Below are 23,756 nucleotides of genomic sequence, written 5' to 3' on the forward strand. Positions count from 1 at the left end.
GTATTTGTATGGGAACATTATAGAGTGGGGAAAATATTTTCCCCAAAACAACAATTCAGCGAGGTGAGTTGGGCTTAGAGAGAGTCACCAAGCCAACTTTCTTCCTGACGGGGACTGAAAACCATCTTGTAGTTTCTAACCGGGCATTTTAACCATCAATGCAAACTCAGTGGGATTATAGTACAGGTAGTCTTATATTTGGGCCCAATTGGGTCCAACATTTCTGTTCCTAAGTGACATGTTTATTAAATGAGTTTTGCACCACCTTTCTTTTCACAGTTAAGTGAACCACTGCACTTGTTAAGTTCGTAACACAATTGTTAGGTGAATCTTCCTTCCTCGTTGACTTTGCTTGTCAGAAGGTTGCAAAAGGTGATCTCATGACACGCATCCACACACAGGGACATTGCAATTGTCATTTTTGTAAAAAATAAATTTTATTAATTTTAATAATAATAACAGATACACACTACAGAGATACGTGCTCCCACCACCCAACATCATTCATTCAGACCCCTCCACCAAAACAAGGAGGTTCTTTTTTATATTATTTTAAACCAAGAACATTACCATATTTACAAATTATAGAATGATTCCAGTTTATTCTTTATAACTTGGTCTCGAATTCTACTAACTATAAAACCTCTAACCCTGTCCCATCTTCCCATCAGTTCTCGTAATTTATTTTCATTAACCACATTCATCTTTATATCCATAATTTCAAACTGAATGTGTTCTGCCATGTACCGGTATCAATTTTGTATTGTCCATTTTGTTACTTCCTTCCAACCTAAAACTATTACCACTTGGGCACTTTCTATAGCTGCTTCTTTAATTTCTCTGAATTCACCCATATCACTCCTTATTACTAATACTGCCATCTCTTTTGTAATCACCCATTTTATGTTAAACAGCCTATATGACATTGCAATTGTCATTAATATGAACCAGTTGTTAAGCATTCCTCGGAGTCCTCGGAGAGGGGCGGCATACAAATCTAATAAATTATTGCTGTTGTTGTTATCATTATTATTATTTTATTATTTTATTTATTTATTTATTGATTGATTGATTAGATTTGTATGCCGCCCCTCTCCGTAGACTTGGGGCAACTCACAACAGTAATAAAAACAGCATGTAAATCCAATACTAAAACAATTAAAAAACCCTTATTGTAAAACCAAACATACATACAAACAAACATACCATGCATAAATTGTAAAGGCCTAGGGGGAAAGAATATCTCAGTTCCCTCATGCCTGACGGCAGAGGTGGGTTTTAAGGAGCTTACGAAAGGCAAGGAAGGTGGGGGCAATTCTAATCTCCGGGGGGAGTTGGCTCCAGAGGGCCGGGGCCGCCACAGAGAAGGCTCTTCCCCTGGGCCCCGCCAAACGACATTGTTTAGTTGACAGGACCCGGAGAAGGCCCACTCTGTGGGACCTAACTGGTCGCTGGGATTTGTGCAGTAGAAGGTGGTCCCTGAGATGATAATAATAATAATAATAATAATAATAATAATAATAATAATTATTATTATTATTATTATTAAAATTTTGATCATGTGGCCATGGGCATGCTGCAATGGCTGCAAGTGTGAATAACAATCATAACTCACTTTTTTCAGTGCCTCTGTAACTTTGAACGGTCACTAAATGAACTGTTGTAAGTCAAGGACTACCTGCATAAGACAAGTGCCAATGTTTTTGGAACAGCATCCCAGCCTTTGCACAAGCATCGGGTCACCACCTCTTTGTCACGGAGTACGAAAGGGCTGATGCTGTTTCTCTCCCCCATCTCCCTAGGCATTCCGTGGGCCACACCAAGGCTCCCTTCTGCCTGCAGTCATGTGTCAAGCCCTTAAAATATGCTGTTGCTGTCAGTGAATTGGGCACAGAGAGAGTCCATCAATATGTGGGCAAAGAGCCCAGTGGGCTGCGTTACGACAAACTCTCTCTCAACGAAGAAGGTGAGTAGTGGAGAGGCGCCCGTGTGCAGAGGAATAGGAGACCACCCAAATATGGACCACCTTTGCAAACCCAGTTGTAACACAAGTACTGTCTTTTGTAAGCCCCTTTGGCAAAAGTCAAAGCCTTACTGTGTGAAACATCGGTATGCCTCCAATATGTGAACTAGGGTGCAACCGCTGTTGAAAGACAAGCCACAGTTTGCTATTGTGTAATGTGTGTGAAATACTTGTTTTAACCTTCCAGGAGGGTAACATTATACAAGCCCTAGTATACTGAAAGGTGGTGTAGAAATGCTTGTCATAAAATATTCCCATGGAAAGTAAGAACTTTTCCCTGAATCTTCTATCCCATTAAAACTTTTCCTCTTTCAGTCCACTTTAAATTCTATGCAAAATTCATAGAACATATGCAAGGGAGAAATGAGAACAGCTCACAAACAACATGTTTATTTTTCTATGGGTTCGATCATTGGGTAGATGTTTAACAGTTCATTGGTCCTACTTCTTATTATGGTTTGTATAGATTAGATTAGATTAGATTTATTGGATTTATATGCCGCCCCTCTCCGCAAACTCGGGGCGGCTCACAACAAGGTAAAAACAATACATAATAACAAATCCAATACTCACCAATCCAATTACAATGTTAAGCTAAAAAATTCATAAAAAACAACCCCAGAATATTAAAAAACACGCATACAATCAATCTAACACCAGAACAACATGTGCAAGGGGGAGATGTTTCAGTTCCCCCATGCCTGACGGCAGAGGTGGGTTTTAAGGAGTTTGCGAAAGGCAAGGAGGGTGGGGGCAATCCTAATCTCAGGGGGGAGCTGGTTCCAGAGGGTCGGAGATACCACAGAGAAGGCTCTTCCCCTGGGTCCCGCCAGACGACATTGTTTAGTCGATGGGACCTGGAGAAGGCCAACTCTGTGGGACCGAACCGGTCGCTGGGATTCGTGCAGCAGAAGGCGGTCCCAGAGATATTCTGGTCCGATGCCATGAAGAGCTTTATAGGTCATAACCAACACTTTGAATTGTGACCGGAAACTGATCGGCAACCAATGCAGACTGCGGAGTGTTGGAGTGATATGGGCATACTTAGAGAAGCCCATAATTGCTCTCGCAGCTGCATTCTGCACGATCTGAAGTTTCCGAACACTTTTCAAAGGTAGCCCCATGTAGAGAGCGTTACAGTAGTCGAGCCTCGAGGTGATGAGGGCATGAGTGACTGTGAGCAGTGACTCCCGGTCCAAATAGGGCCGCAACTGGCGCACCAGGCGAACCTGGGCAAACGCCCCCCTCGCCACAGCTGAAAGATGTTTCTCTAATGTGAGCTGTGGATCGAGGAGGACGCCCAAGTTGCGGACCCTCTCTGAGGGGGTCAATAATTCCCCCCCCCCCCAGGGTAATGGATGGACAGATAGAATTGTCCTTGGGAGGCAAGACCCACAGCCACTCCGTCCTGTCTGGATTGAGTTTGAGTTTGTTGACACCCATCCAGGCCCCAACAGCCTACAGGCACCGGCACATCACTTCCACGTATATTAAGTGAATGGTAGCCTGGGAAAAAAATAGGCATCCTTCATTAAAATAATTGTGATTTTTTTAAAAAAAAATTCACTAAAGCCTTCATAATGGCATATGAAGAGACAATAATTTAAGATCACATTAAAAATGAAAACAAGAGTTCCTGTTATAGTGTTAATAATACCACAACAAGCACTAGCAATAGCCCTAAGACTTACATACAACTTCACCATGTTTTATAGCATTCTCTTAGGGTTTGTAGAATCAACATATTACCGCCAACAATCATTTTATTGGCCTTGGAAGGATGGAAGGCTGATTCAACCTTGAGCCAGTCAGGGTCGAACTGCTGTCTGTGGGTAGAATCAGCTTGCAATACTGCATTCTAATCACTGTACTACCATGGCTTTTTCTCAACTCAGCCAGAAAAGTTGGTCAGTACTGAGGGAGGATTTGGGAATTGTGGTTCCATCTTATTTATTTAAAAACATTAATAAAGCCTCCTATTTTTCAACCAATTCTGGACAGCTCCCAATGAAAAATTAAAAAACATATAAAATCACTTCCAAAGCTATAAAACACAACCAACTAAAACATTAAAAACAACAAAAACCTGGCACCAATCAGACCTCTTGATCAGAGTATCCTTTTCTTTTTGTTAATTTTAAAATGTAAAATTAATGAATTTTAAGTGCATCCCATAAACTGTGCAAGATTGCTGCAAGGTCTATTTGTCTTCCTGCCATCATAACGCTGCTGAGGTTTAGAAATTCTCTTTTTCTCTTCTTAGATTTATAAAGCTGTCAAATTAGAGACACTCCAGGCAGCTTTATTTCTCATTTATTTCTGAGGTAACGTGACTAAAGTGGAACATGTAGGAAGATAATGGACAACTGTTACTTGGCTAACTTCAACACACAGAAATGAATGAATGTATACTGAATAACTTTAAATGGTTTTATCAAAAAAGTTAACCTGATTCTATAGTAGGAATGTCAAACTCAAATCCGTGGGCTGGACCTGGCCCATAGGGCGGGCCTGGAAATAGCAAAGGACCACCCTGTGGTCCTTCTGACAACCAAAATGGGGCACAGTGGGGCTGGGTGTTCCCCCTGCACCCTGTTTATGGCCTGGACAGCCTCCTATAGCACTCTGTTGGCCAAAACAGGGTGCGGGATGGCCACATGCGAACCCCCATGCCCCATTTGGCTGCCAAGGTGCTGCAGGAGGCATCCATCCTGTCTCTTTCCCACCCCTGGCCCGGCGCACGGAGAAGTATTATGCTAATCCAGCCCTAAAAGAAATCAATTTTGACACCCTTATTTTATAGTACAGTGGTACCTCTACTTACAAACTTAATTTGTTCCGTGAAAAGGTTCTTAAGTAGAAAAGTTTGTAAGAAGAAGCAATTTTTCCCATAGGAATCAATGTAAAAGCAAATAATACGTGCGGTTGGGGAAACCACAGGGAGGGTGGAGGCCCAGTTTCCTCCCAGGAGATTCCTAGAGAGGCCCCACGGGGGCTTCTCCCTGCCTTTTCCGGCCCTGTTTCCTCCCAGGAGATTCCTAGAGAGGCCCCATGGAGGCTTCTCCCTGCCTTTTCCGGCCCTGTTTCCTCCCAGGAGATTCCTAGAAAGGCCCCATGGAGGCTTCTCCCTGTCTTTTCTGGCCCTGTTTCCTCCCAGGAGATTCCTAGAGAGGCCCCACGGAGGCTTCTCCCTGCCTTTTCCGGCTCTGTTTCCTCCCAGGCGATTCCTAGAGAGGTCCCAAGGAGGCTTCTCCCTGCCTTTTCCAGTTACAGTTTCGGAGGCTCGGGTTTATAATTGGGAAATGGTTCTTGAGAAGAGGCAAAAAAATCTTGAACACCCGGTTCTTACCAAGAAAAGTTCGTAAGTAGAGGCGTTTTTAGGTAGAGGTACCATTGTATAGTAATAGCCAGTCATGACTTGCGTACCTGGCACTAAACAGAGTCCTAATCCTGTCTCCCTGACTGATGGAGGATTTCCAGGGCTAAAACTCTCAGCCTTCTTCAGATTTGCCCATTCACTTATACCTCCCAAATTCATGATTCCTTTTTCTCTAGAATGTAAACATAAAGGATGTACCCTATATGACCAAGTTTTGATTGGCAGTTCCAATCAAGAGATTCCACTATATTGGGAAGGCCAGTGAGTTAGAGCAGTGGTCCATGAGAAAATTTTGGGGGTCTGCAGAAAAAATATTTGTATTTTTTAATATTGCACTAAATACTGTTTATGGGTTTTTTTTTAAAAAAAAATAAATCTGATTAGTGGTTCACAGGCTTTAAAATTATGCATTTAGTGGTCCCTGATTGAATTGAATCTAATCTAGATCAGTAGTCTCCAATCTTGGCAACTTTAAGACTTGTGGACTTCAACTCCCAAAATTCCTCAGCCAGCTTTGCTTCTCTCTTTGATTAATTTCCAACCATTGCTTCTTGTCCTGCCCTCGGGTGCTTTGGAGAATAATTAGGGGTCCGCAACGTTTAAAATTATGAATTTAGTGGTTCTTGAGGTCCGAAAGGTTGGTGACCCTTGAGTTAGAGAACTGAGGAGGATGAGGATGCAGAATTCAAAGACCCCTGTTTTAATCAATTCCTTTGCATTCAGGGATTCCACACAACCCTATGGTGAATGCAGGAGCCATTGTGGTGAGCTCTCTTATCAAGGTAAAAGTTTCTTCAGCTCTAGTACTGGTATTAGACATGGGCTGGAGTCCCCTGAAACTGGATACAGTTCAGTTTACAGACATTATCATCTCTGGACTCAGTTGAAAAATGCTGGAATGTGGTTTATTTGGTTTTGGCTTAGCTTGAACCTATTAGCTGCTGTCTTTGGTAAACTATGACTTAACATACTGGGTAAATAACTCCCATTGCCATATAAGGGGATCTACATAAAGTGCAAAGTCTATATTGCAATGCACACATTGTCACTTCTACTTCTCCTACCCCAGAAACAACATAGAATACAATACAATACAATACAATACAATACAATACAATACAATACAATACAATACAATTCTTTATTGGCCAAATGTGATTGGACACACAAGGAATTTGTCACTGGTGCATATGCTCTCACTGTACATAAAGGGAAAGATACATTTATCAAGAATCATGCGGGACAACCCTTAATGATTGTCATAGGATGCAAATAAGCAATAAGGAAACAATCAATATTAATATAAATCATAAACATACAAGCAACAAGTTACAGTCATAAGAGGGAGGAGATGGGTGATAGGAACGATGAGAAGACTAATAGTAATAGTAATGCAGCCTTAGTGAATAGTTTGACAGAGATGAGGGAATTATGTGTTTAGCAGAGTGATGGCATTTGGGAGAAAACTGTTCTTGTGTCTGGTGGTCTTGGTGTGCAGTGCTCTATAGCATCATTTTGAGGGTAGGAGTTGAAACAATTTATTTGGACTGTTCCATAAGAATCACTTTTGATATTGTCCTACAAAGCTGAATTCTGGTTCCAACTTATCTCCAGGGTGAGGGATTACAGAATATTTGGGTTTGTTTGCTGCATTCTCATCATGGCAGCTATCACCAATAGGCTATACACCTGCTGTCCCTACAGTGGTCTTCCCATTATGGTTTTCTTCCTTTATCAGAGTTGCAATTGTCCTACTCTCCCACTCTTGGCCAAAGTTGAGGGATTCCTTGTTTCATAGGGTAGAGGCATTTGGAGCTTAAGCCTCTTCTCACCTACCCAAAACTTTTCCATGTCCTTAAAATTGTTACAGGGTAATTAGTCCAGGAAGACACACACCACACGATAAAAGGAAAACCCAAAGGTTTTTATAAACAGAAAAACAGAAACAGCTCCCTTTTTAAATGTCAAAGGGATTTTCTGGTACACACAAGGCACAGGTTAAATGCAATCCAATTGCTCACCCAATAACTGGGAAATTGAGTCCAATTCTAAAGTCCAGAGAGTCCACACACAATCTTGAACAGCACAAAAACCACGATCTTGACGAAACAATGAATCAGATAAACTGCCATGAGGCTAAAACACTAGGTTGCAGTTTTATCTGTAGCACTAATTACAGCAGCCCCACCCAACCACAGGTGGCCTCATTTTCTCTTGTAATAATCCTTCAGTTGTTGTCTCCTATGCATCACTCTACACATGTGTGGATGTGTCATTAATTCTTGTTCAGAATCCAGGGATAATACAGATGATTGATCTCCTCCTGGGCTGTCTGCCAAACTCCCCTCTTCCCTGTCACTCACGCTTCCTCGGTCAGGGGAGGCTTCGTCGGCAGATTCCATCGGGAGCAAAACAGGCCTGCGGCATGTGGATGTTTCCCCCACATCCACCTGCACATTCCTTGGGGCAGGAGCTGGGCCAGAGCTAACCACAACAAAAATTCTACACAAGATGGAACAGCTGTTCTATCCATTTCAAGAGCTGATCTAGACTGAGACCCCCTGTAGCTATCTTAACCAGGAGTTTCAGAATGCATTGCTAAACCTATAACGTATTTCCAACCAATGCTTATATTTGTCAAGATGAAACTGTCTCAAAAGGCATTTGATTCTTTTATCTCTTTTTTTTCCTCCTCCTCCTCCTTCTTCATCAGATGGGCTGCAACAAAGCCGAGAAGTTTGACTACGTGAGTGCGATCTTCATTTCCCTGCTGTGCCCTTTCTCAGGGTTGGAGGAGAAATTGATTTTCTGACAACGCTGGCTGATCGAGTCATTTATCTTGCAACGCAATCCTGCCATTTGATTTAGTCATTTGTTTAAAAATCTCCTAGAGTATTTAGTGGTGAAGGGAGAAAAACAGGCAGAACACAAGGGCGTGCTTTCTGAAATGACAAAAGTGGCAAGCGGTATTTCTGATAGATTCAGTTAGGACGGGGAAGCTGCGGCAGTTAGGCATACGAATATATGACCAGTAGAAAAAGAAAAAAGGGTTACGGAATGTTCTGTCAGGCTCTCTGGTAGACTCCTCCCAAAAATTCACAGATACAAATTTCAGACACACACACGTTTGAAAATTCAAAACAATGTTCTTTATAATGAAAATTCACTTACACTAAGCCCTCTTTGGGTATAGCAAAGAGCACTGGTCTCCAAACAAACTGGTAATTTGTACAAGTCCCTTATCAGTTCTGTGATACTTAGCTTGCAGCTGTGAGGCAATTCACAGTCCTTCTTCTTTCACAAAGTGAAACACACTTTGCTCTGGTTTAGTTTCAAAGTGGGGAAAAATCAGCACACAAAAGGTCAAAGTCAGTAAAGCAGTCATGAAACACAACGATCAGATAATCCTCCACAATGGCCAAACCCACAGGCTGCTCTTGATAGCAGCCTCACTAATCACCACAGCCCCACCCAACCATAGGTGGCATCATTTTCTTTGATAATAATCTCAGTTGTTGTTGCCTATGCATCGCTCTCCGCATGTGTGGCTGTATCATTAACTCCAAGGAGGAGCTAGATAATTGATCTCCTTCTGAGCTGTCTGCTACACTCTCCTCCTCCCTGTCACTCATGTCTTCTTGGTCAGAGGAGCCTTCATCAGCAGATTCCACCGGGGGGAAAACAGGCCTGCAGCATGTGGATGTCTCCCCCACAGTCCTTGGGGCAGGAGCTGGGCCAGAGCTAACCACAACACGGAAAGACTGGAAAAACCCAGATTGAATTTTTTTTAAAAAGAGCTGGGACATAGAAACGGTCCTTTCCAGATGCAGTTTCATTGTTTCCGTTCTAGGTGGTGGATTATTTGAAGAAGATGGCTGGAAACGAATACGTGGGATTCAGCAATACCACGTAAGGCACATGTGGTATGTGTGTGTAAGGGGGGATTGCAGTTAGAAGGCCTAGAACAGTGGTGGCGAACCTATGGCATGGGTGCCACAGGTGGCATGCGGAGCCATATCTGCTGGAACACGAGCCATTGCACTAGCTCAGCTCCAACATGCACGTGTGTGCCAGCCAGCTGATTTTTGGCTCTCACCGTGGCTCTGGGAGGATGTTTTTGGCTTCCAGAGAGCCTCTGGGGGATGGGGAAGGGCGTTTTTACCCTCCATGGCTCCAGGAAAGCCGTTGGAACCTAGGGAGGGTGAAACACGAGCCTACTGGGCCCACCAGAAGTTGAGAAACAGGCTGTTTTTGGCCTCCAGAGGGCCTCCAGAGGGCAGGGGGAACTGTTTTCACCCTCCCCAGGCATTGAATTAAGGGTGTGGGAACTTACGCATGCATGAAAGCGTTCTCGTATGTTCTTTCGGCACCTGAGGAAAAAAGGTTAGACGTATGTCAGGCCTAGAAGTATGTCAGGTTTCCTCTGAATGATAGTTCTACACATGGAAACATCCAGAGGCTGGGAGAAATGAGGTTTTGTGCCCATTTCTTTGCAGGTTTCAGTCAGAGAAAGAAACAGGAGATCGGAATTATGCCATTGGCTACTATCTCAAAGACAAAAAGGTATCGAGAGGGAAGTGGGGAGGGAAACCCTGGGCTTTCTAGAGCAGTGTTTCCCAACCTTGGCAACTTGAAGATATTTGGACTTCAACTCCCAGAATTCCCCAGCCAGCGAATGCTGGCTGGGGAATTCTGGGAGTTGAAGTCCAAATATCTTCAAGTTGCCAAGGTTGGGAAACACTGCTCTAGAGGGTCAGGATAAACACAGCGTTGTTGAAAGAAACCCCTCATGCTACAAACATGCATTTTGCCAAGATCTGACCCAACTTTATTGCCTTTGATTCCTTACTTGGCAGTGCTTCCCACGTGGTGCAGACATGATGGCAGCTCTTGACTTGTATTTCCAGGTAAGTTGCGTTTTGAGCTGGGATATTGGGTCCAAAACAACCCTTTTAGGTTTGAGGGAGGCAAAAAAGTAATCCATTTCAGGATGAATCTTTTTTTTTTAAAGTAAATATTACAGGGGTGGATTGTAGTTTGGTGCTTGTCGCTTTGTTTCTCTTTTTTCCAAACCTATTCCTCTAGATCAGAGGTGAGGAACTCTGGCCCTTTTTTGGCTTGTGGACTTCAACCCCCAGAATTCTGAGAGTTGAAGTCCACAAGTCATAAAGAGGCCACGGTTCCTGCTCTAGATTAATATCCCACAAACGAGTAGTCTTCAAACTGCAGTATGCAAACTGCAACTAAAGAATGTCGCTTGGCGGGACCCAGGGGAAGAGCCTTCTCTGTGGCGGCCCCGGCCCTCTGGAACCAACTCCCCCCAAAGATTAGAATTGCCCCCACACCCTCCTTGCCTTTCGTAAGCTGCTTAAAACCCACCTCTGCCGTCAGGCATGGGGGAATTGAGATCCTCTTCCCCCTAGGCCTTTACAATTCTATGCATGGTATGTATGTATGTATGTTTGGTTTTTTTATATTAATGGGTTTTTAATTGTTTCTAACATCAGACTAGTATTGTACACTGCTTTATTGTTGCTGTTAGCTGCCCCGAGTCTCCGGAGAGGGGCGGCATACAAATCCAATAAATAAATAAATGCCATAATCCCCATCATCCTGAGTTAGTAGATTATTGGCATTGACAATTTACACTGATGCATATGACAGGCATCAGGTAGGGGTGGGCTGCCTGTGGGTACACCTGATTGGCCTCTTCTCCGCGGCTCTGGAGGTACTATGAGTTCGAGCGAAATTATGCTTCTGCGCCCGTGCAGGTAGCAAAATCGTGCATGGAAACGGAGGAACACATGTGCAGAAGCAAAAAACCTCGCCACATGGAGTACCTGTATCTCCATGTGCGATTTTGCTACCTGCATAATTCTGCTCGAACTCACGGTACCTCCATAGCTGCAGAGACGAAGCCAATTAGGTGTACCGGCTAGCAGCCCACCACTGGCATCAGGTCAAAAAGGTTGATTTGGCCAGAACCTGACAGTATCCAACAAGAATGGTGGAAGGTCTTAAGTATAAAACGTATCAGGAAAGACTTAATGAACTCAATCTGTATAGTCTGGAGGACAGAAGGGAAAGGGGGGACATGATCGAAACATTTAAATATGTTAAAGGGTTAAATAAGGTCCAGGAGAGAAGTGTTTTTAATAGGAAAGTGAACACAAGAACAAGGGGACACAATCTGAAGTTAGTTGGGGGAAAGATCAAAAGCAACATGAGAAAATATTATTTTACTGAAAGAGTAGTAGATCCTTGGAACAAACTTCCAGCAGACGTGGTTGGTAAATCCACAGTAACTGAATTTAAACATGCCTGGCATAAACATATATCCATTGTAAGATAAAATACAGGAAATGGTATAAGGGCAGAGTAGATGGACCATGAGGTCTTTTTCTGCCGTCAGTCTTCTATGTATCTATGTTTCTAACCTTATTGTCAGGGTTCTGATCAACGCCCTAATTAAAACATGAATCTCATGCCGGGGTTCAAAAGAAATCCAATTATTTATTAGGAGTGTCATGTCGGCATGATCTAAGTGAAGCCAACTCTGAGCTCACTTAATTCATGCCTTGGCTCTGACCCTGTTGCCCCCTCCCCTAAGGTGTGTCATCGGTCACATTCCCCAACGAAACAATTTCGCGGATTGTAGAAATCACTTCCTCGGGCCACTGTGGATCTCCATGGAGATAGCTTTGATGTTTGCCAAAGTCTGAAATGTGCTTTGTTTTGACTGAGGTGCAAACTCCTCGATACGGCTGCAAGGCACAATTCCCCATCTCCCTGCCTGTGACGACTAGAGAGCAGGTCGGGAAGGCTTCGCGAGTTGACACTTATTCTTTGTTACTTTTTCACCTGAAAAGAGACCTTCACACAATCAGAATTCATACATGCAATCCTTCATTTTTCAAGAAATAATGCATTATGTGTTTTCTCTGTGTTAAACGACATTGGTGTGTAGACCCTGAATTTTTACTCTAAGCAGAGGTTAGGAATGATTTCTGGACTTCTTACTAAGATGTTATTAAAATTAATTTCTTTCTTCCCCCTTCCTCCCCCCTCCCCTTGTGAAGTTGTGTTCTGTGGAAGTGACTTGTGAGTCTGGAAGTGTCATGGCAGCCACACTTGCCAATGGTGGCATCTGCCCTATCACAGGCGAGTGTGTCCTCAGTGATGAAGCCATCCGCAACACCCTTAGCCTCATGCATTCTTGTGGCATGTACGACTTCTCGGGGCAGTTTGCCTTCCATGTAAGTTTCTGTTCTGTTTTGGGCGGGGTTGGAAGAAGACGCAGAGGTGAGCACCCAGAAAAAGGGTGGGACTATTTTCATGACAGCCACTGATCTCGGTGGGAATCCTCTTCTAAAGGCCGTTCCTAGCCATGGGAACGGTCAGAAGAATGAGGTGCTACGGAACATCACATGACCAAAAAAATACCCCCGGAGATTCGAATTGCCCCTACTCTTCCCGCCTTCCGCAAGATGTTGAGGACCTATCTATGTCGCCAGGCATGGGGGGAATAACTATCTCTTCCCTACACCACTGCCTTTTTTCCTGACTGTAATACATGAGAATGGTGTGATTGTGCAGTAATTATTTATTTTTAATACAGTATCTATGGGTTTTAAATTTTGTTTTTAATTTTTATTGGATTTGTGCTCTGTATATTGTATTGTTGTTGTTGTGAGCTGCCCCGAGTCTTCAGAGAGGGGCGGCATACAAATCTAATTAATAATAATAATAATAATAATAATACCACATGTAGATGGAAAACCATCGGAATTGACAAAATCTCCATCTGTCAATTGCAAGAGGCCGCTTTACTGGGATCGGCAAACATAATTCGCTGCTACATCACGCAGTCTTAGGTGCTTGGGAAGTGCCCGACTGGTGATGAAATACGAAATCCAGCATAGTGATCTCGTTTGCTGAGTTGTATTGACATAATAATAATAATAATAATAATAATAATAATAATAATAATAATACCACATGTAGATGGAAAACCATCGGAATTGACAAAATCTCCATCTGTCAATTGCAAAAGGCCGCTTTACTGGGATCGGCAAACATAATTCGCTGCTACATCACGCAGTCTTAGGTGCTTGGGAAGTGCCCGACTGGTGATGAAATACGAAATCCAGCATAGTGATCTCGTTTGCTGAGTTGTATTGACATAATAATAATAATAATAATAATAATAATAATAATAATAATAATAATAATACCACATGTAGATGGAAAACCATCGGAATTGACAAAATCTCCATCTGTCAATTGCAAAAGGCCGCTTTACTGGGATCGGCAAACATAATTCGCTGCTACATCACGCAGTCTTAGGTGCTTGGGAAGTGCCCGACTGGTGATGAAATACGAAATCCAGCATAGTGATCTCGTTTGCTGAGTTGTATTGACATAATAATAATAATAATAATAATAATACCACATGTAGATGGAAAACCATCGGAATTGACAAAATCTCCATCTGTCAATTGCAAAAGGCCGCTTTACTGGGATCGGCAAACATAATTCGCTGCTACATCACGCAGTCCTAGGTGCTTGGGAAGAGCCCGACTGGTGATGAAATACGAAATCCAGCATAGTGATCTCGTTTGCTGAGTTGTATTGACATAATAATACCACATGTAGATGGAAATGAAGCGGAAACAACACTTTTGAAAGTTCCTGTACCGTGCTGAGGCCTATGCCATGGCTTGCCTCATTTAACAAAATGGAGGTAGGCCTCTACTTCCAGCCAGTATTGGGTTCCTACCAGAACGGTGGGGACACCGCACCAGTAGTGGAAATGGAGCTGTGTGCGCAGCTCCAGGTGTTCGGAGGTTGGGCATGTATGTCGGAGAGAAATTTGGCTTCTGCGCATGCGCAGGAAGCAAAATATTGGGAGAGGACACACATGAGAGAGAGATTTCAGTAATTTTTGGCGAAATCATCAAAATCTTGTACATGCACAGAAGCAAATCTTGCTCCAACGCACCCGCATGCCTGCCATTCACCTAGAGCTGCATGCGCATCAGCACCAGTAGCAGCGGTAAGTTGGAACCCCCGCCTGCTTCCAGCCATTCATTTAGTGAATATTCAAAGTTACAACAGTGCTGAAAAAGTGACTTATGACTATTTTTTTTACACTTATGGCTGTTGCAGCATCCCCAATGGTTATGGGATCAAAATTTTCATGCTTGGTAACTGGCTCATATTTATCACGATTGCCATGTCTCACAATCATGTCATCGTCTTTTGAGACCTTCTGACAAGCAAAGTCGATGGGGAAGCCAGATTCTCTTAACAACCGTGTAACTAACTGAACAACTGCAGTGATTCACTTAGCAACCAGGGCAAGAAAAGTCAGAAAATGGGGCAAAACTCACTTAGCAACAGAAATTTGGGGCGCAGTTGCAGTCATAAGTCGAGGACTACTGTAGTTGCCTGAATGCAAATGTCATAGTCAACTAAAACCAAACAAGCCACATTATATCATAGTCCAGTGGTACCTCTACTTAAGAACTTAATTTGTTCCGTGACCAGGTTCTTAAGTAGAAAAGTAGAAGCAATGTTTAAGTAGAAGCAATTTTTCCCATAGGAATCAAAGCAAATAATGTGTGCAAGCCCATTAGGAAAGAAATAAACGCTTGAAATTTGGGTGGGAGGAGGAGGAGGAAGAAAGAGGAGGAGGAGGAAGAAGAGGAGGAGAACAGTCACTGCTGAAGGATGAAGGTGAAGTGAGGGGAATCAAAAAAATCCAAAACTTTAAGGCTTAAAAAAAAAACGAGGGACCCTGAGGTGGCGAGCCTACCTTCTATATATACACTGCGCCAGAGAGAGAAATCCAGGTGGGCGAGAGGGGGAGCGCCATCAAAAGGCTCCTTTGGCAGCCCAGAAAAGCCCGAGATGGCCGGGATTAAAGGGGCAATGGTATGAAACTGGCCGGGCCTTCATGCCACTCTCAAATTTCCTGGGAAACTTTTCCGGGCTGTAGTTCCTAAGTAGAAGATGGTTCTTAAGTAGAGGCAAAAAAATCTTGAGCACCTGGTTCTTATCTATAAAAGTTCTTAAGTAGAGGTACTGCTGTATTTGGTGTGGATTAGATCTAGGAAGGTAGAACCAGCTGCCTCATACTCTTCACACAAATATTCAATATAGTCAGGAGATGGTACAATTTTGTCTAAAGAGGCTTATGTCCATGCTGTAGACTTCTGGTTTGGGGTGGATGGGTGTTGTGTTTGCTGCTATAACCTGCTGAGGCTTGATAGTAGGATACTTCTTGGCTGTTGTTGCTCTCAGTTCAGTGCAATCTCCCTTCTTGGGCACTTGTTTCTTGATAGATGTTCTGTAGAATCTGTCCACTCCCTTAGGTCATCCTGGCATGGTGCTTTGCAAAGGAGAGACAACCAGAAATGCACCATTCTTAAAAATAGGTGTGCGTGTTGCAGACCAGGATTGTGGTTTCAATATTTGTATCCACATCCACTTCTACATTCCGAAATGCTTCTCTCTAGAGCTGTTTCCCTGCTTCATCTGCATGGTAATAGCCACCAGTTTCATTTTCCCAGCCCAGCATGAAACGTAATTTTGCAGCAGGCAAAAGCCCAATTTACACCTGCAAAGAGCTTCCAGAATTAATAATACAACCGGAATATACTGCAAATTGGGTATCTGCTTCGCCATTTTGCAACGATCAACTTTATCTCTTTGTCCCTCAATTGTACTTACTTGGTTTAACGCTGAATAGGAGGAAGAGTTTTGAGATACTTAAAATGTGACTCGTTGTATCCTTCGTGCAATCTCTTTCTTATTACCAGGTTGGTCTTCCTGCCAAATCTGCAATCTCTGGGGCAATCCTGCTGGTGGTGCCCAATGTTATGGGAGTGATGTGTCTATCGCCCCCTCTGGATAAAGCTGGCAACAGCACGAGAGGAATTGGATTTTGTCGGGTAAGTTTCATGAAGCTACAGACGTGCACACTGTATAGCAGCTGCTGCCTGGTGCTTATGTGCACGCTGGGAAGTTGATCTACCAGTTTCCAGCATATGCATGCCACTTCTGGCACGTGTGCCATAGGTTTGCCATCACGGCATTAGACTGTCCCAGGGGAAAGAATACTGTGCATGATTGTGAAATTGATAGCCACATTGTTGTATCTGAAAATCTTTTCCAAGGGTTTAATTTCTCTTCTGCCAAATACTAGTTTATGACTTATTTTTTGATTGCTAAGTTCCTTTACTAGACAGTCAGTCCTAAAAGACAGAAGCTACCTGTCTTCAATTAGTATGAAGGTTGGTTGATTGCTGTGCTTGTAATAGTTTACCCTTATAGCTGATCCAATTTTCTCCATACTCCTTGAGTTTCATTGTCAGCCATCAGAGCAGAGTCATCAACATAGTGCAGTTTATTGAGTCCCCCCCCTTTACTGTACATTAAGCATATAGGGTAAATATGGAGAAGAGACTCTATAGCCATGATGGTGAACCTACAGCACGCATGCCACAGGTGGTATGTGGAGCCATATCGGAGGGCACGCAAGACATTGACCAGAATACCTCCGGGACCGCCTGCTGCCGCACGAATCCCAGCGACTGATGAGGTCCCACAGAGTTGGCCTTCTCCGGGTCCCGTCGATTAAACAATGCAGTCTGGCGGGAGCCAAGGGAAGAGCCTTCTCTGTGGCGGCCCCGGCCCTCTGGAATCAGCTTCCCCCGGAGATTAGGACTGCCCCTACCCTCCTTGCCTTTCGCAAACTTTTGAAAACTCATCTATGTCACCAGGCATGGAGGAATTGATATATCCGTAGCTGCCTTTGATTTTATGGATGATGTGTTTGGGCTGTATGACTGTTTTAATAGGGGTTTTTTAAAGACTGTTTTAACATTGGATCTGTATATGATGTTTTATTGTTGTGAGCCGCTTCGAGTCCTCGGAGAGGGGCAGCATACAAATCTAATTAATAATAATAATAATAATAATAATAATAATAATAATAATAATATTTTTTTATTATTATTATTATTATTATTATTATTATTATTATTATTATTATTATTATTATTATTGCTCTGTGTCAGCTCCAGCATGCATGCGTATACTGGCTAGCTGATTTTTGGCCTTGGGAAAGGCAGTTTTGCCCTCCAGATGCTTCAGGAAAGTTTCCCTGAAGCCCTGGAAGCAAAAAAAAATTCGCAATGGACAAACCGGAAGTTCGGAAAACAGACTTCTGGTTTGCCCATTATGCTGTTTTTTTGCACTCCGGAACGTTCAGGAAAGCTTCTGACGCCCCAGAGTGCAAAAAACAGCACAACGGGCAAACCGGAAGTGCGTTTTCTGTACTTCCGGTTTCCTCACGCGTGGAGGGGTGCACATGTGTGTAGGGAGAGGGAAGGGGATGTGGGCATGTGCACACATGCTAGCACACCCACACACCTCCTTTTGGCACGCCAAGCAAAAAAGTTTCACCATCACTGCTCTATGGCCTTGTTCCATTTCTATATCAATCTGGAGCCAGTCGGTTTTGCCATGTTCTGTCTGGATTGTGGCTTTCTATCTCATATGTATGTTTCACATGAGGTTATGTATTATGATTTGGGATTCCATTTTCCTAAGGATATATTATTTATTTGTTTGTTTGTTTGTTCATTCGTTCATTCGTTCATTCGTTCATTCATTCATTGGATTTGTATGCCACCCCTCTCCGAGGAATATAATTTAAATAGACTTTTTGTAGTCAATGAAGCATGAGCTAAAAGCCAGTTTGGTCTCCTGGTTAAGGTATCAGGATAGAAATCAGGAGTTTGTGAGTTCTAGTCCTGCTGGGTAACATTTGGGACAGGGATTCTCTCTCTTCATCCAACCTACCTCACAGAGTTGTTCTTGTGAGGAAAATAGGGGGAGGAAGGAGTATTAGCTATGCTCACCTCCTTGAATTATTTATTTAAAAAAAATAAAAGTGGCATATACTGTAAATACATAATAGAATGTGTTCTTTGTGACTTCGTGTGGATGTTTAGATTTTTCCAGTGTGTGCCTCAGCAGGATTGCCTCTTGATTCTTAGCTTCTTCTACCTGTCATTTCCCTTTTCACAAATAGCTCCAATCTGCATTGGATGATCCTGAACATTATTTTTTGGCATATGGGCAATTGTTGGCACATTTTATGAAGTCGTCTTTCTTTGATATTGGTACAAGAAGATTGGATCAGTTGGCCAGGGTCTTGTACTTCGCATTTGCTGGCTTGGTTTGGTTAGAGCCAAACTAGAACTGATTGTTTCTCTGTTGTTTGCCACATATCTGTAGGTATTTCATCAACTCCTATTGTCTCTGGACTTGGTTAAATGACCAGAGTGCTGATATGACTTCATCTTTTAATGAAGAGGATTTTTGTAAGCAGGAAATATCTTCTAGTGCAATGATTCTTAAACCAGTTAACCTAATTACTCCTTCTCCTGGTCTCAAATGTCATTACCCTCACACACACACAAAAATCCCCAGATCGTTGTTTTACATAAGCATTTTGCAGCAGGAGTTCCAAACTGGAACATCGAGTCATTAACAAGCAACTACAAATTGTTTCATTACTCCCAGGATATGTTCAAATTAGCCTCTTGGAGGAAAATGCCCAGAGTTTAAGAACCACTGTTCTGTGGCATCTTGGATATTGATGTTGCTTCTACCAATTACTAGAAAACGTTACGGAGTTTATTTTATAACTTTTCATTTCATTCCATTTTCATGCTTTCTCTTGTCTTTTGACTCTTATTTCTTCAGGAATTGGTGTCCCTCTTCAATTTTCACAACTATGACAACTTGCTGCATTGTACCCGCAAAATGGACCCACGCCGTGAAGGAGATGAAGTTAGGGTAAGAGAACAATGGCCCTTGTATTGGAAAGATACTAGAGATTTAAGTGGGCTAGAGTGGAAGAGAAACTCAAAGAACTTAAGAAGGTTAGAATAGCAGAGGTAGGTGAATGGAGAGAAATTTTATCAAGAAACTGATGCACCTGAAGTCCTAGAGAGCACAGAATAAGGATTGCTCTGAGCCGTGATTAGAATGCAGTACTGCAGACTATTTCTGCTGACTGCCAACAGTTCAATTCTCACCAGCTCAAGGTTGACTGAGCTTTCCATCCTTCCGAGGTCGCTAAAATGAGGACTCAGATTGTTGGGGCAATATGCTGACTCTTAGAGAGGGCTGGGAAGCACTGGGAAGCAGTATGTAAGTCTAAGTGTTATTGCTATTGCCAACCTAGAGAGGTGAGGCTCACAGTTCAAGAGGGTTGTATAGATATTAAAAATATGGGAGATCTTTGCCTTCTTGGTTTCAAGAATTCATTCATCCCTCCGTCCATCCAATATGACCACCCACTTTGGATCTCATGTAGCTCTGATTTGCAACCGTTGCTGTGCTCTTGCTGAAGAAGTGGATGTATAGGGGTGCGTTTCCATCCCCAATGCAGTCACATAAACAGTTGGTCATGGTGTACAAGAAAACTGTGAGGAAACAACCAGCACTGCTTGCAATAAATATGTTTTCCTCCATTCTTGTCAACTGGAAACTTCTTTTAGCTGTATTCTAACCCAGTTGTGGAAGATAACAACAACAACAACAACAGAGTTGGAAGGGACCTTGGAGGTCTTCTAGTCCAATCCCCTGCTTAGGCAGGAAAACCTACACCACTTCAGACAGGTGGTTATCCAACATCTTCTTAAAAACTTCCAGTGTTGGAGCATTCACAACTTTTGGAGGCAAGCTGTTCCACAGATGAATGGTTCTAACTGTCAGGAAATTTCTCCTTAGTTCTACGTTCTGAGATGTTTGTTTTGGGGGTACATATTCAGAATATTTCATTATGAGAGTTTTTAGAAGCCTCCCAAATCATGAAGATGAGTTATTGTAAGCCAGATGCACTCAATATATATTATTTTTCAGAACAAGACTGTTGTGAATCTGCTGTTTGCTGCCCATAGTGGAGATATCTCTGCCCTTCGGAGGTCTGACTTTACTTATCCAGGGAAAGAGGGTGCTGAAGAGAGATCTTGAATATAAGCGAAATACGTGAAATTTCCTCCCGTGACCTTTACATCTGTCCTCTTCTAGGTTTGCTCTGTCAGCTATGGACATGGAACAGAAGGATTATGACTCTCGCACAGCCTTGCATGTCGCTGCCGCTGAAGGTATCACGTTCAGGATGAAAATCTGCCATGATTTCAAGGCACCTGCTCTGTATCCACATTTGCACTTCTAGGCTTGCATGGTTTAAACCAGGGGTGACCAACCCTCCAGGTCTGGTACCAGGTTGCGGCATGCCAGAAACCATGCCATGCAAGCAAGCAAGCGAAGCCCCATCTGTGGGATGTAGGCAATATGCCAGATCTATGGAAAAAGGTCTCTCTACAGCAGATCTGGGCAAGATGCGTCCCAAGGGCCGGATGCGGCCCACCTGCTGTCTGTGACCGGCCCGCGGAGGTCGGTCCAACTTTTCTAGATAAGAACCGGGTGTTCAAGATATAATATATAATTTATAATTATATATACAATATATAATATAATATATAATTATAATTTATAATAATTTATAATTTATAATAATTTATAATTATAATATAATTAACTCAGTTCTACCCAATAATATACAGTATTGGATAGAACTGAGTTAATTATATTAGTCCGGCTCTCTAAAACCATCCCAATTTCTCATGCGGCCCTATGGCAAAATTAATTGCCCAGCCCTGCTCTACAGAATGAGTCCCTGGGTTGGCTCAAGATATTGGGGGCCACTGGTTTAAACATCTACCAGACCTTTTATAATTGCTGCTTCATTGGGGCTTATCTCTAACAAAAATGGGGAAGGGGGTTTGTGAAGTGAAGGTAATGCTTTTATTCATGTAAGTTCAATATAATATTGATCCCCCACCATTAACACCACTGAACACCACTGTGTTCAGTTCTGGAGACCTCACCTACAAAAAGATATTGACAAAATTGAACGGGTCCAAAGATGGGCTACAAGAATGGTGGAAGGTCTTAAGTATAAAACGTATCAGGAAAGACTTAATGAACTCAATCTGTATAGTCTGGAAGACAGAAGGAAAGGGGGGGACATGATCGAAACATTTAAATATGTCAAAGGGTTAAATAGGGTTCAGGAGGGAAGTGTTTTTAACAGGAAAGTGAACACAAGAACAAGGGGACACAATCTGAAGTTAGTTGGGGGAAAGATCAAAGGCAACTTGAGAAAATATTATTTTACTGAAAGAGTAGTAGATCCTTGGAACAAACTTCCAGCAGACGTGGTTGGGAAATCCACAGTAACTGAATTTAAACATGCCTGGGATAAACATATATCCATTGCAAGATAAAATACAGGAAATAGTAAAAGGGCAGACTAGATGGACCATGAGGTCTTTTTCTGCCGTCAGTCTTCTATGTTTCTATGTTTCTATTAGTCAGTGTGCGCTTTAAAATAATTTCCAAAATAAAAAAAGATCTCTCTTACAGCGATCATGGGATCTCTAAATGCCCCTGGAGATTCTCAGCCATCCATTTCATGGTTGTCCCAAAGGTGCTTTTTTCAAGAGGCAACTGGACTTTCTGGTTTTTCTTTGAAGACATTTTGCTTCTCATCCAAAAAAGCTTCTTCAGTTCTTCCCCACCATCCAGTCAAAGCTGAAGAAGCTTCTTGGATGAGAAGTGAAGCATTTTCAAAGAAAAACCAGAAAGCCCAGTTGCCTCTTGAAAAAAAGTACCTTGGGGACATGGGACCCCTAATTGCACAATAATTTCCTAAGAGATGGTGTAAGCATTCTGAGAAACATGTGTATCAGAATAACTCTGGATTTGTCAACTCTCCTGATCTTTGTTGCTGAACACCAAGAAATCTGCATCCTGCAATGAGAGCTTACATAACAGCTGAACAGAAACAAACCTTTCCATTCTTGAAAGGTTTGCTGTGACTTTCTTGATAGCCCCCATTCTGCAGCCCTGCACCTTGAAGAACTCTGTACACTCGTAGGTTACGTGTCGCATGATGTGTTGGGAGCTCGTCTTTGGAAAGACGGAGGAAGAGACTCTTTTTAAATTGTTCCACTTGTATGATTCTCCACAGGACATCTGGAGGTTGTGAAATTTCTGGTGGAGGCCTGCAGAGTCAATCCTTTTGTCAAAGACAGGTGAGGAACAAATGGGCCGACAGTTACAGATTCAAGGTCTTGAATTGTAAAATCTTACACTCAGCTTCTCCTTATGCTAAAGACAGGGACCTTATTTGGCATAAGGCAGCTGCCTATAATACATTTCCCCTTTCTCTGTCTAGAACTCCTTGATCAGATCAGTTTCTTATTCTTGTTATTCAAGAGGTTTGCATACTCATAACTTGTTTTAAGGCTGGTTGGCCTCTGTTGGAACAGAACTGTGAACAAAATAAAGTTTACTCTGTTGTGACGTGACTATCGTGACATCTGTGTATACTTACAGGCCTCAACTGTAATTTAGCTTCTCTCTCCTTTCATTGTAAGATAAGGATGCATTGCAATTGAGGATACAGAGTAGAAAGAAGGTTCATATATTGCTAAACTTAAATCTAATTTGTTGTTTCAATTTAGCATCTTCTGTTAATTCAGAGTCAGATTGTCAGTCCGAAGCCATCATGTGAAGTTAGAGAGTTTGGCCTGCCACAGTAGAATAGTATTAGGGGAACTGGGAGGGGTAGTTGTATGAGAGGGAAAGTTACTAGCCACAACAAATTCCTTTCTTAGAGTCTAAGGTCATATTTTGTTCTGCATCAACTGAAGTAAACTGAAGCTGCACGAATCCCAGCGGCCGGTTAGGTCCCACAGAGTTGGCCTTCTCCGGGTCCCGTCGACTAAACAATGTCGTCTGGCGGGACCCAGGGGAAGAGCCTTCTCTGTGGTGGCCCCAACCCTCTGGAACCAGCTCCCCCCGGAGATTAGGATTGCCCCCACCCTCCTTACCTTTCGTAAACTCCTTAAAATCCACCTCTGTCATCAGGCATGGTGGAACTGAGATATCTCCCCTTGCCTATGCAGTTTTATGTATGGTATGTTGTATGTATGATTTTTAAACAATGGGGTTTTTGAGACTTTTAATGTTAGATTTATTATTATAGACTTTTAATATTAGATTTGTCACTGTATACTGTTTTTATCACTGTTGTGAGCCGCCCCGAGTCTGCGGAGAGGGCGGCATACAAATCTAATAAATAATAATAATAATAATAATAATAATAATAATAATAATAATAAATAGGAAGTCGGTGAAATCCCTGCACTCGTGCGGAACTTGTGGGTGTGGGGATGTGGGATGAACCTTAATCTGGGTGGG

The 23,756-nt window shown here is 42.6% G+C and overlaps 1 protein-coding gene across 2 annotated transcripts in view; it reads left to right on the top strand.

The window, feature by feature from the left end:
• Positions 1-23,756, top strand: part of GLS2 (glutaminase 2) — a 37,031-nt gene that overhangs the window by 10,444 nt on the left and 2,831 nt on the right. The window contains exons 6-17 of one of the 2 annotated variants that reach the window (XM_070740619.1): positions 1,803-1,966; positions 6,126-6,184; positions 8,116-8,148; positions 9,253-9,311; positions 9,899-9,965; positions 10,259-10,309; positions 12,482-12,658; positions 16,226-16,357; positions 19,182-19,274; positions 20,346-20,407; positions 20,514-20,590; positions 22,522-22,585. In XM_070740619.1, the coding sequence (XP_070596720.1) occupies positions 1,803-1,966; positions 6,126-6,184; positions 8,116-8,148; positions 9,253-9,311; positions 9,899-9,965; positions 10,259-10,309; positions 12,482-12,658; positions 16,226-16,357; positions 19,182-19,274; positions 20,346-20,407; positions 20,514-20,590; positions 22,522-22,585 (1,038 nt within the window). Of the gene's footprint in view, positions 1-1,802; positions 1,967-6,125; positions 6,185-8,115; positions 8,149-9,252; positions 9,312-9,898; positions 9,966-10,258; positions 10,310-12,481; positions 12,659-16,225; positions 16,358-19,181; positions 19,275-20,345; positions 20,408-20,513; positions 20,591-22,521; positions 22,586-23,756 lie in introns of those variants that run through there. The other variant, XM_070740620.1, reaches the window with a different exon arrangement.

This window comes from Erythrolamprus reginae, chromosome 2 (genome assembly GCF_031021105.1).
Source record: "Erythrolamprus reginae isolate rEryReg1 chromosome 2, rEryReg1.hap1, whole genome shotgun sequence".
NCBI lineage: Eukaryota > Metazoa > Chordata > Lepidosauria > Squamata > Dipsadidae > Erythrolamprus > Erythrolamprus reginae.